The 13560-nt window shown below is 40.5% G+C and overlaps 1 protein-coding gene across 3 annotated transcripts in view; it reads right to left on the reverse strand.

Annotated features, from left to right (window-relative positions):
* The window catches only part of ROR1 (receptor tyrosine kinase like orphan receptor 1), a 154596-nt gene that overhangs the window by 31835 nt on the left and 109201 nt on the right, over positions 1–13560 (reverse strand). For all 3 annotated transcript variants that reach the window (XM_083621106.1, XM_083621104.1, XM_083621105.1), the window contains exons 3-4: positions 3299–3586; positions 2095–2125 (exon numbers count right to left, since the gene is read on the reverse strand). In XM_083621106.1, the coding sequence (XP_083477232.1) occupies positions 2095–2125; positions 3299–3586 (319 nt within the window). The remainder of the gene's footprint in view (positions 1–2094; positions 2126–3298; positions 3587–13560) is intronic.

Below are 13560 nucleotides of genomic sequence, written 5' to 3' on the forward strand. Positions count from 1 at the left end.
AAACCCTGCAGATGAGTTCATTCTTAGGTCCTTCGGCTCAGGGCCTGTCAGGAAACCTAGATGGATTTCCTCAGGCACAGCAACAAGTGAAAGGTCAGGAATCAAAGCTTTGAACAACACATAGTGTGGTTAACAAGGGTGGCAGTGCTACCTGGTTCTGGATCCTCCAAGATGAAAGCTAGGTCATCCCCCCCCCCATTCAGATTGAAGTTAGTTTTTTGGGGGGGTGGGGAGACACATCAGAACACAGTATTTCACAAAAAGCAACAGGAGAAGCACGATAATATGGGTTGTGTACACCACTTCTCAAACCAGTAGTGGGAGTACACTGGATTTAGAGTCAGCAGGGAGCAGGGGGTTGTACACAGCCAAAGCCTTCCTCTCCTCTTGCATTTGACCAAGGCCAGTGTGATAGTAAACACTATGGGTGTTACTAAATTAAATACCGTATTTTTCGCACCATAGGACGCACTTTTTCCCCTCCAAAAATGAAGGGGAAATGTGTGTGCGTCCTATGGTGCGAATGCAGGCTTTCGCTGAAGCCTGGAGAGTGAGAGAGGTCGGTGCGCACCGACCCCTCACGCTCTCCAGGCTTCGCACACCTCTCTGCAAGCAGCGGGAGCCCAGCGCTGGGCTCCCGCTGCTTGCGGAGAGTTGCCAGCATGCCGAAGCCTGCGCGCGCTGAGATCAGCACGCCCAGGCTTCGCGGACCTCTCCGCAAACAGCGGGAGCGCTCCCGCTGCTTGCGGAGAGTTGCCAGCATGCCGAAGCCTGCGCGCGCTGAGATCAGCGCGCCCAGGCTTCGCGGACCTCTCCGCAAACAGCGGGAGCGGTCCCGCTGCTTGCGGAGAGTTGCCAGCATGCCGAAGCCTGCGCGCGCTGAGATCAGCGCGCCCAGGCTTCGCGGACCTCTCCGCAAACAGCGGGAGCGGTCCCGCTGCTTGCGGAGAGTTGCCAGCATGCCGAAGCCTGCGCGCGCTGAGATCAGCGCGCCCAGGCTTCGCGGACCTCTCCGCAAACAGCGGGAGCGCTCCCGCTGCTTGCGGAGAGTTGCCAGCATGCCGAAGCCTGCGCGCGCTGAGATCAGCGCGCCCAGGCTTCGCGGACCTCTCCGCAAACAGCGGGAGCGGTCCCGCTGCTTGCGGAGAGTTGCCAGCATGCCGAAGCCTGCGCGCGCTGAGATCAGCGCGCCCAGGCTTCGCGGACCTCTCCGCAAACAGCGGGAGCGCTCCCGCTGCTTGCGGAGAGTTGCCAGCATGCCGAAGCCTGCGCGCGCTGAGATCAGCGCGCCCAGGCTTCGCGGACCTCTCCGCAAACAGCGGGAGCGCTCCCAGGGCTTGCAGAGAGCTGCCTGTTTGGGGGCTGGGGTCGGGGGAAGCTCGAGCTTCCCCCGCCCCAGCCCCGCGCCTGGGGGGGAAATAATTTTTCCCCTTTATTTCCCCCCCAAAAAACTGGGTGCGCCCTATGGTCCGGTGCGCCCTATGGTGCGAAAAATACGGTAGTTGTGCAGACACAACAATCAATACTAGCGCAAAAGAGTTTTCCTTCATGCACCCTGCAACATTCCCAAATCTGCTCTGGAGGACTGGGGGAACCCTCAGAACAGATTTAGGGGGTATGTAGTGGGAGGAGAGGGAGAGAATGTTCTGTTGCGATTTCAACTGAATATAATCCTGTATTTGTAGGATTGGATTCTAAAATGCTTTGAGCTGTAACCTACATTTTCCTTTGCCCACAGCAAAGACTAAGAAAAAGCACAGTCTCTGCAAGCATCTGTCAAAAGTGGGTAACATCTCAGGTCTGTCATCTGCACTCTTTCCAAACATTCAGGAGTTAGGGTGGATTAAGGACCATGGAAGCAAGCAAACAATTTGACTTTACTGACGGAAGAATCAGTCTCTAGCTTGGGCATGACCCACTGTACAACTCCTAGTGTGTGCATGCATGTGTGAATATATACATATAATGAACTTAAAATGATACCACAAATCTATTCTTAATGTTGAATTCAGAGCAGAATACATACAAACTATAAAATTACTTTTTAAAAAACCTTACAGAATTAATTAACATAGTAAGTATTTAACAACTCACGATGTTCCTGGACTTGCTGTTGGCGGAGGACCTAGAAAAATGAGAATTTTTTTTTAAAAAAAGAAGAAGAGGAGGAGTTAGTTTTTACTAAGTTTACAGCAGGGATTTTTTTGTTTTTGCTTAAGTCAATTTTAATTTTATTTTATTGTTCCAAATTTCTAATATAAGATTCAAAGCTATTGCTATGTATTTCTCTGCTATCAATAGGTATACATTTTGCTCTTACATCACTTAATATTTTAATGAGTGTATTCTATAAACAATGACAGACAGTGTGTGTTTGTGTGTGTGTTTAGTACAGTTCGGCTTTCACTCTGCTCAGTATTGTAACCCCAGCATATGATATGAAGGCACATGAGGCCACTACCTTGCTGAAGCTAAACAGATTTGGGTCTGCTCAATGCCTGAATGGGTGATTGTCTGGGAACCATATGTAAGGCCAGCTTGGATTCCATGGTGGAAGAAAGGCAAGATATATAACAACAACAATAACAGATTACATGTTCTCATGCCTACTGGCCAGCAGTGTTAGGGGAAAAACAAAATGTGATGTTAAATGCATGCAAAAAGTTTAAGGGCACATTTTGAAATTACTATTTAAATCTAGTCTGCAGAGATTGGGGCCTCAAAGCAGCATCAGGATGGACGTATCCTGCGATTTAATTCTTTTGCTGCATTTTGCATTTAGCCATGGGAGAAAAGCTTCCATTGGCACTAACAGCATCACATGTGGGAAATGTTTTCCCCGCCCAAGCAGGACAGCAAGAAGAGAAAACATTAAATCCCTGCACACCAATATCTCAATCGCTACTCTAGCCTGCGTGGCTGATATTTAAGTAATAAAAAATGCTTACACATTTAATATAACATGTAGTTTGGCTCTTAGCTGCGCCTGCCTCCAACACTGTTTGTTTAACAAGCTGTTTATAATGTAACAATATCACAAGATTCTCCATTGCAACGACTTGTATTAACATCAATCAGATTGCAATGGCTTGTATTAACATCAATCAGATGTAATCTGAAAAGTAAATAATTGAATAAAGTGATAAATCTGCTTGCTTTGTTATTCTGAATATGCAGTTTTGTTCAGCTATGTCCTGTGTTAACTTGGTTGGGCATGATGGGGAAACATTTATATTTGCCTCCATTTTACCCAACTTTCCTTGAAAGAGGAACTTTTCCAGCAAGAGGGACTTCTTACCGAATTTCACAAACAGTACCCCAGTGGTAGAAACGGTTTTCTTGCCATTTGTTGCCACACACTGAAAGTAGCCGGTGTCTGTGGTATCAAGGTTTCTTATTCGTAATCGAGAGCCATAGTTGGTCGCACGGAAAGATATCCTTCTGGGTTCCTGTACGACGGGAGCATCATTTTTCAACCAACGCACAGTTGGAGGAGGATTCCCAGAAACCCTACAGTGCAGTTCTGCCGTCTGGCCTAAGGTAGTGGTGATATTGTTCATGGGCTCATCAAGCTTCAAGAAATAATCTGTCAAATACACAAGGAAGAGGATTTAGACAAAACAACTGCTCACTTGGCCACAGTTTTAAACAAATCAGTTTCTTCCACCCAAGAAATTCCTATTCAAACATAAATAATGTATTCTAGCATATCAACTATGAATGAATCTCTTTCTCCTATCAAGAAAGATTAATGGATGTATATCTATTGCTACATACAACACATACTAATATGTAAAGTAGTATAAGGGAAAGTGTCACAAATAATCTACTGAAGATGCTGTCTTACATTTAGATGTATACTCATAAAGCTGACTGTTGGAAGATCTGTTCTGTCTCTTTCACATTCCAAATGTGCTTGTGGTTATGTTATTTAGATAATATAGATAACGGCTCTGCATTGCCTTATATAATATTTAGCTACTTCTGTCACTGTTCACCCAGCACACTTATTTCATTTTATTGCTATATGATTATTATCAGATTTCTGAAAGTGGAAACAATTTGAAATAATTTGAAACTTACATTTGGTACCAAAGCTAAGCTTTTCTTCAGTAAGTTTAACAACCAACATATTGAGTATGCATTTATATCTATCTGTATTTTGGACATAAAATATTGTGTGAATTGTCTTCTTAGTCCAGCAGTTGAGTTTCAGGTGAAGGCAACTACCTAATTTGAAAAATTAATTGTCTTTTTTTTGGTAGCTTTTTATACATACCCACCCTGTTTTATCTTTGTTATGGTAGCTTTATTTATCCAAGCAATGTTGTTGAAAAGGTAAGCTGCCTATGGGAAGCCACAACTAAGTTTTCTAGACCAGATAAACCCAACTCTCTAGCAAGTTATACTAGCTTGACCTAGGGATGCGGGTAGTGCTGTGGTCTAAGCCACTGAGCCTCTTGGGCTTGCCGATTGGAAGGTTAGCATTCAAATCCGCATGACGGGGTGAGCTCCCATGCTCTGTCCCAGCTTCTCCCAACCTAGAAGTTTGAAAGCATACAAGTGCAAGTAGATAAATGGGTGCCACTGTGGCAGGAAGGTAAATGGTGTTTCCATGTGCTCTGGCACTTGTCATGGTCCTCTGTTTGCCAGTAGCGGTTGGTCGTGCTGGCCATGTGACCCAGAAAGCTGCCTGTGGACAAATGCTGGCTCCCTCATCCTGAAAAGCGGGGTGAGTGCCGCACCCCATGGTCACCTGTGACTGGACTTAACCGTCCAAGGGTCCTTTACTTTTTTTACCTTACAAGCTTGACCACTCATCTGTATATACATTAATATAATTTTATGGTAGCTGTAGGCCTTCACACATAAATGAGTAGCATGAAGTAACGCTGGCACTTTAACAACATTTAGCAAGCACTTTAATATTCCCAATGTTCAGCTAAATAGGCACTTATCTCTGGATTTGGTCAGAAAACAGGTCTGTTGGTTCCTTTCAAGAATGAGTTTCTTAAAGAAAATAAACTTCTTCCCCCTCTTGAACTAGAAATCTATCCGCTTCTAATGTTGATGCATGTATTGGTTTCATTTCCCACAAGACCTACATCCTCCATTTTTTCTAGCTTCTTTTTTTGGCATTGCGTTAGGATTCAAATGTCCATTATTGGATCTATGTTCCATTTTTTGGCTATCAGTAGTGCCAATGTTTTCTTCCATGCAACACAACACCAACTGCTACCTATCTCTATTAATTTCCTTCAAGTATGGCACGTTTACTCTTTAAATCCAAATTTAACCAGCTTCTCTCTTCAAAGGGCCACCTTTTCCTATCCAGATGTTCAGATTTGGTAGCCAATAGCAAATGTTGTTCCTGGACATCTTTACTAAAATCCAACCCACCTAAAAGTCAACTCTCAAAGTACAATTTTGTAAATATATGTGCTTCTTTCAATTACAGAGCTACTGCGGAACTGTAATTTAGAAGGCTAAGGAGGTGATTAAAGAGATCTAATTTTACAAGCTTTTAACACCTTAACACAATTTTGCCTATGTAAACTTTGGTTAGATGTTTAGCTTCATATCAAAGACATTGCAATATCATGAATACTGTGGGCAAAGAACCCACAAGGGGCTGGCAGTATATATGATCACCATTTTACTGAAGAAGGTATTATAGCAATGAAGACAGTTGAGTACAATTTTACAAGTGAGCAAGGGGAAGTGGGTTCACCACTCACTTAGGGGTCCATATAATCTGGCATCATGCTTTGAACACTTAAAAGAAAACTCATTGTTAAAGTATAGCCTGAGTCAGATCATACATTCTTGAATTCCCACAAAAATCTGCATTTAATAAAATCATACTAATAGTGCACAGCTTCTGAGCAACCACATTCAAATTTTAAGTATTAGATTTCTTTACAATGCTGAACTTGATTACACTTCAAAGAAAGTAATTTAGCTGCTTTACAGTGCAATAGAGTCAAAGAGGGAAATATTAATTTTTCTATGATCGTCATGCTGACAAGGGTACAGAAAACTAACACAGAGCATACAGTATTTCCCAAGAAGCACGGGTGAGGAACAATTAACAGGGTGCTGATTTGTTTCTGACACGTCGATAAATAATGGATAATTTAATATACACTGTTATAATATGGTTGCATCATCACAAAAACACAGATATAAATTTTACAGAGATGTAACTGCATTCAGATGACCAGATAGAGATATAAGGAGTTGTCATATGGAATAAGACCAATGGCTTACCTAGCCCTTTGTTGTTGTGGGAGAAAATGGTTGCTTGTTGTATATCAGCAATGGGTAAGGACAAAGCAAACAATCAGCAGGGATACCTATTTTTGCCACCCCCTTCTCTCTCATACTTTCATCATTCATTCATTCATTTTTACTTTCACACAAGCCCCCAACCCGCAACTCATCCATTCACACACCAAGTATATACCCCAGCCATCCACCCATCATTCATTATCTTACTCTTTCGCGCACACATCCATTCACACACATTCTTAAGTTTCCCTCCCATCCTTTGTCTGCCTCTTATAGTTCCTGTAATCCGAATTTATATAGGTTTACTTGGACATTAAGTCTCAAGGAGGCATTTCTGAAGCATCTTCCCAACACCATTGTGGAGTTTTCCCTTTTCAGGACTGCACCAAGAAGTGTGGCAAAGCACATGATTCCCAGTAGAAATAAAATATTCACAAGAGGAGCAAGAGGAGCTTCTGGATCTCTATGTCACACCTGTGGTGTGGGGTGGGAGGCCATGAGAAGTCATCACAGAGGGCAGTGGCAAAGGTATCTTTCCTCTCCATGAAGTGTAGCAGCTAGAACAGATTTCTAAAGGATGTTACGCTGCTCTGTTAGGCTGAGTCTCCAAGCTCCAATGCCACTGCAGGGTTTATGGAAAGGAAGAGAGATCCCTGAGTGCTACCAGATGCTGAACACATAAGGCCATGGATTACCCACCTGATTAGTGTCAGGAAGATGCATTTTCAAGTAAAAACAGGATTTCCCAATTGGTGTGTAGAGGAAAGGGTGGGGCAGCATTGAGTAAACCTGAGTTTTGCTACCTAGGTCACTGTGTGCAGAGGGGGAGGGAGAACCATAGTATCAAGATGGATCCTAAGAAGCACAATTGTTTTATTACTGCTTCACCTGTTCTTGACATGAACACTGTCATTGAAAACAGGTTGCATAATATAAATCCTGACCCAAATTATATCATCAACCCTTTAATATTTTTTTGACTATGGCACTCAAGCTAATTGCTGCAGAATACACCAATTATATGTCTGAATTTAGGAGGATTTAAGGATTGTACCATAAATCAGTTAGGATTTTCTTCATTTTTAAAAAACATATATTCGCCTTTTTTGATACCAAGCATGTATGACGACGCTTTCAGAAAATACTTTAATGTCAGAAATTTTGAGATGAAACCAGAAATCTAAAATTTAGACCACATATAATTTGATAACAAGTCAATTTTACTTTTCAATTTGTTAAAACAATCTGTTCCCAGTCTTAAATCCTAAATGCCAAGTTTCAACCCACAGAGACTTTTTTTCTTTATGCTCAAGTTATAAACCACTGTAAAATGCTGACAGACCCTTACTGTAGCAGGCCTAGTGGGTGCCCTATAATGAACTTCTAAATTACTTGAGATAATATCTAGAAAGCTTGGCCTTAAATATGTTTCTGGTTTTGAGGCCTTGCCAAAGAAAACACTGCACATCATAAGTCACCTTCATGAGTCTAAGAGTATAAACTGGAGACAAAGAGTGCAAAAACTAAATATTAGGTGTCTTTATTCTGCAACTTTCCCCCTCATTTTTTCATTATGGAATAGTGCTTTAATACATAGTTAAGTTTAAGGAGTTCTGAAACCACAAAATGTGCATTGTAAGAAGAAATATGTGCATTGTTAAAACAGGAAAGCTTTCAGACTATTTACTACTTTAAGTGGTGGCGTCCAGGTGCATTTTAAAGTAAAACTGGCAAATTCTTGCAAAGGAATTTGAATCTTTTGTAGGATTACTTTAACTTAAACTTAAGTTGCAACTTATTTTGATGAACATTTGGCATGCTAAGGCAAAAGCAAAAAGCTCATTATCATTGCTAATGCTGCTGTTAGTACTACCAGGATGTCATGCTAGAATCTGTTCCAAGCCATTCAGCTGCAAAAATAAGAATTGAATGCAAGTAAAGAACCTTAGTTCCTCTTTTCCTTTTCTTTGGGGTAATGAAGATGGCAGCAAAAGAGGATGCAGGAGCATCTTTAAAATGAATCATTTCATCATATTGATTAATAAAAACAAGGAAAATGCAAATTGACTTTTCAGACAACAGAATTATGCTTTTTTATTATTTGGCAACCCACATGAAGCATATCAAAAAGTTAAAAGAGACATGAATGGAAATATTTGGTCATCAGCATTTCAAGCAGGAAGCAAAGGCCAGCAACTCATTTTGCTCAGCCAGCTTGCTTTTATTTCACCAAAGTTCTCAATGAAGCATTCATAGAAAGCTTTATCCAAACACATAGTGCTGAATGGATTGTGTTTTCTCTTTATTGTTCCACGGCATATATTCCTTTCCGAGTTAATAATATACAGAAGCAGGCAATAGGCATTAGGGTGGATATTTTCTGAAAGCTTAGCCATTTTCTTTCTTCCTTTTTTTCTCCCTTCCTTTCTCTCTTTCTCTCTCTCTCTCTCTCTCTCTCTCTCTCTCTCTCTCTCTCACACACACACACACACACACACACCACAGAAGCTGGATAGCTTCGCAGTGTCATACATCTCTATCAGCCTTTCTGATTTATTTAGACTACCAACACCCAAGCCACAGGATGAAAAAGGAAAAGACAGTGTCCCTTTGCAGCCAGCATATCAGCTTCTGGGGTTCATTTATTATATTTCTGTCACCCTTCAATTTAGGAGCTTAAGGTGGTATACATGGTTCCCTCCCTTCACTTTATCACAACCCTTTCATGTACATTAGACCAAGAAAGAGAGAAAGATGGGGACCGACTCACAGTTACCCAGTGAGCTTCATGGCCAAGTGGACAGTTGAATCTGTCTCCCTTGTCCTGGTCTGGCACTCAAACCATATACTCTAACCTCACTGTATGTTTTGGGAGCAGAGAAACTTCCATATGAAGTTGCCCATTCTTTAAGTATAATATCTCCGTCGGAAGCCCTGCTCTAAGTGCCCACACCTTCAGAGGTTAGATAGGTGGCAACTCAGAACTGAATTTTCTCAGTGATGGCATCCCAATAATGAAATGCTCTTCTGGTGCCTGCTCTCTGAACCAGGTGAATACAGTTTCCTTCTTCAAAGCTTTAAATAGATAAGTTAATTTTGCCTTTTCCTGTCAACCACTATTTCTTCATTGAGTTTTGTTGTCCTGGATGATTTATGATGAAAATCAAGTTTAAAGAAATGTTTTAAATAAATAAATGTCAATATTTGAAACAGGAAAGGAAGCAGAATAAAATTCCATGAAACCCCAGTCTCTGACCCCCACTGAAGGGAAAAGGCAGTAAAACAAGGGCAAAAGTATTTTAATAGTGCATTCCAGACAGCACATTCCTAAATGTATTAATTCAACTCAATAATATCCCCTTAGCACAAAGTCAACTGTATAGCAGCAGAGTAATAGCCATGAGATGAACAGACACTGGAATTTATTTAAAAGTTAGAACAAATATATTTATATTTATTCCTAATTTTCGTACAAAGAAAGTTAACAATATATGATGCCATATATGATTGAATGAATAATAACTCCTCACAAAAACAAACAAAAGCAGTTACTCTCAGAGTGACTACCATTCTGAAATATTAAATGAGATTTCAAAAATGAAACATGACCAAACTTTAATGACATTATTTATTAATTTATGCTGCATCTTTTAAACTGAGATTTACTCTAGAATGGCCTTCAATATTTTCAAAGATGGTAAGGAGAACAAGCAAACTTTTAGCTGTCAATACAAAGTGAATTTTCTATCTGACTATGCTCCTTTTGACAGTTTTCAATTCTGTGTTTTAGATTTTTCATACTGCTTTGTTTCTGAATGCATTTTAAAATTTCCAAAGAGCTTTGGTGACAATTTTGATAAGTGAAAACTGGTGTGGAGGAATTACATTTTCTTTACTTGAAATCTGGTTTATAAAACAAGCAGGAGGTCTACACACTTGTTACTAATTTATAAAATGTATCAGTTCCAAAATGGCCCAAAGCAAATGCACAAATTATAACAACAATTATGTTGTTAGAGGTACACACACACACACTGGTAGCATTTACAAATGTATGATTAAAATAGAAGGTTCAACAACTGTATAAAAAAAGAAAAGGAAATCACAGTCTAGAAAAGCTATGTGCTACAAATTATTGTTTATAACAAATAAGTAATTTGTGGCTAGCATACAAAAATCTGTATCATCTTGTAACCTAAACTACTGAAAAACATCAAGGAATTTTGTTGTCGCTTTAGAAACCAAACTGTGTCTTATTCCAAACCTTAACTTGCTAAAAGTGTGTACAAATAGGTAGAGGTCTCCACTATGCGTATATAGATATATATTTGCATGTGTAGATATATCACACATACATAGAGGATGGAGAATAATGCAATGAAGCAGATTGTGTGTATATATAAATAAATGTATGTGCCTACCCATCTACATGAATAAAATGGCTGAAGAGTAATGCTATGAAGTCAAAGATAAGCAGTTATTTTTGACATTTTGACATACAATCACATTAGAATCTGCTTCTTATTAGCCCTTCCTTTGCCTGTTAAAGGTCTATTTTTTAAACCCCAAATGTCAGGAAATCTGGAACAGAAATGTACAATAAAACACGTCCCTTGGCCCTCTGATCTATTAATCTTTCAAATAAACCGAGATAGCTGGATGAGCCAGGGCAAGGTTATTATATATAGCTACCTTGTGTGTAACGTCAGACATTCATTATACACACTGGGGTTTATAAGGGGAAAAACCTAACCAAAGTCTGAAATAAGTTACACATTTTCTGAAACAGTTTAGCAGACTGGTGAATGGTACTTAGGTCAATTTCTTTGGTAGCTTTTGTTGTACGACCTTCACATTTTACGTCCTATATTACCCATAAATGAGACATTCAAGAAACACAAATTCTCAAACAAAAACACACACTCTATCAGTGGAAAAGCAAACAAAAGAGCTAATGTGCTGTAACTAAAAAAATTCTCAAACAAAGTCATAGTAATTTACTGCCTCAGCTACTCATGGGACCCCACAAATAGAAAATACACACACACACACACACACACACACACACACACACACACGTCCCATAAGGGGTACTTGATTTACTGAATATCCCTGTATAGCAAGAGAAAATGAAAAGGTAAATTGTGCATGAATATGAAAGCTGTAATTTTACCTCTTTTCACCACATGAAGCAATTTCACATTTAAAGATTTTGTGAGGAGAATCATGGATAATCTATGAACCACCACAGAAATGAGTGACCAAAAGCATTAGATTCAGTAGAATATTAGAGAATCTGAACACTGAGGATTTTGACCCTCTCAAAACCAACATTAACAGAGCCATCCTCAGCAGTACACCAAAGTAAGTGAGCATAGGATTCACGCATTCAACCAAAAATGAAAGGGAGCAAAAACTGCAGGGGGGAAAAGTTTGAGCAGTGACAATGATTTTACAGAATCCCTGCTGCTATAGAATTTTTATATATTAAGGAGAAATCGATCAGCTGCAGTCATCTTTGGAAGACTTTTGAAGAATGCTTGCCTGAATAGCAAGGTTTTCAGAAAGGGTCTGAAACATATCGTGTTGCTGCTTGTCTAAGAGAAGAGGCACTATCATCCTAAAAGCCCTACTTCTGATGATGGCGGAGCAGAAAACAGGGGCCATGAGGGATTACTAACATGCCCTTCCTAACAACTGCAGTTATTGGACAGGATCATAAGCAGTTAGGTAGCCAGTCCCTAAGCCATGCTAATATCAAGTTGCCTATAGTTGGTATCCATCTGTCTCAAGAGACAATGGAGTGTGCCTCTAGGGGTGAAGTCAGACTGCTGTATTAGCAGCACTGAAGTGACCTTCCCAGGGGGCAAGCCCAGGCTGTGTGTATGGAGGTTCTGAGCTGCTCAAACAACTGATGTGGTCCAAAGGAAAGGAAAGCAATACGTTTGGCACCAGCTTGGCTGCAGGAGTTGCCAGAAGATGCAAGATGCAATCCAACCATCTTAGGGACTCCACTCCAGATTTGTGTAGGGTTGGTACCTTAGCCTTTCCTTCTCCCAAAGATATCCCGTAAAGCAGCGGAGCTTTAAGACCAGAGTTTTCCTTCTCCTAGATGCGCTACCTTCTTAGGTTGATGAGCTCCAGCTCCCCAGGACTTTGTATATTAGCACAAGACACAAGAAACATAAACTTGGTCTGGAATCATATTGGCAGCCAGTGCAAGTTCTTTCCTGCAAAGCCCCTTCAAGGATCAGCTGGCTACAGAGCTCCCCAAGGGGAATTCAATAGTGAAGCTCATCCCAGTTGGCTCAATTTCATTGCCAATCAGCTGACTGGCAATAACAGGAAGTCTCCCTTGCCAATACATAACAGTGTGTGTACTGTAAGGCTTCTGGTTGTGCACTGGCAGTCCCTTATTATGTCGGTTGTGTAGCATATGGGTGTGGTTTGGAAGAAACAACATTGTGGGCCAAATTAGGATCTGTACCATGCCTAATTAGGCATGTGTGCCAGAGGTCCACCACCCCTGCTCTATCCACGATTGACTTGTATATATGAACTGGTGCTCTGCAATCACAAGATCTTGTGTCTGTCCTCTCAGTAGTCCTAAGACAATCTATTGTTTCTTCATAACAAGACTCTATTTTCCCCAAAAGTCTGTAGACTCAGATTTCTAATGTGCAATGCCCTTTTAACAACTGTTAAATTCAGCAGCAGCAACAACATAATAATCTCTTCTCTGTAACAAATGTCTGCTGAAAAGTAGGTAGAGAAATCAGGGTGGTAGGAAGAACTAGAAAAGCACTTGATGATCCGGAGATGCTTTTAAAAATGATTTTTTTTTTAATTTAAAAAATGCAGCATTTATTTCTCTTTAAAGTGTTGGTGAGAAACCACCACCTCCCTGCTGCATCAATTGCTGCTTTCAACAGGTCTTCACGGGTGGTTGTGTCCCTTTTAAATTTCATTTCCTGATAAAAAGGATAAACAGGCAACTGTTTAATGCTGCCAATTTAGCTTATTTAATCAAAACTGAAAGTTGAATGAGTCTCAGTTGGTAGACAGTCACTGGAGAAGTAGTCAGGTTGAGGGCAGGGGAGACAGAATAACAAGTTTGTTGTTGTTTTTAAAAAATATTCATTCAGTTTTACAATATTTTAATAAGAACATGAAAAACATACCCAATGAAACACTGAAGTGTATACATTTGTGGGGTTGTTGGGGGAGGGAGTGCTTCTGAAGAGTGGCAGGAACTGTGAAGGTCACTGA

The sequence above is a fragment of the Podarcis filfolensis genome (assembly GCF_964270895.1).
Source record: "Podarcis filfolensis genome assembly, chromosome: 6".
Taxonomy (NCBI): Eukaryota; Metazoa; Chordata; class Lepidosauria; order Squamata; family Lacertidae; genus Podarcis; species Podarcis filfolensis.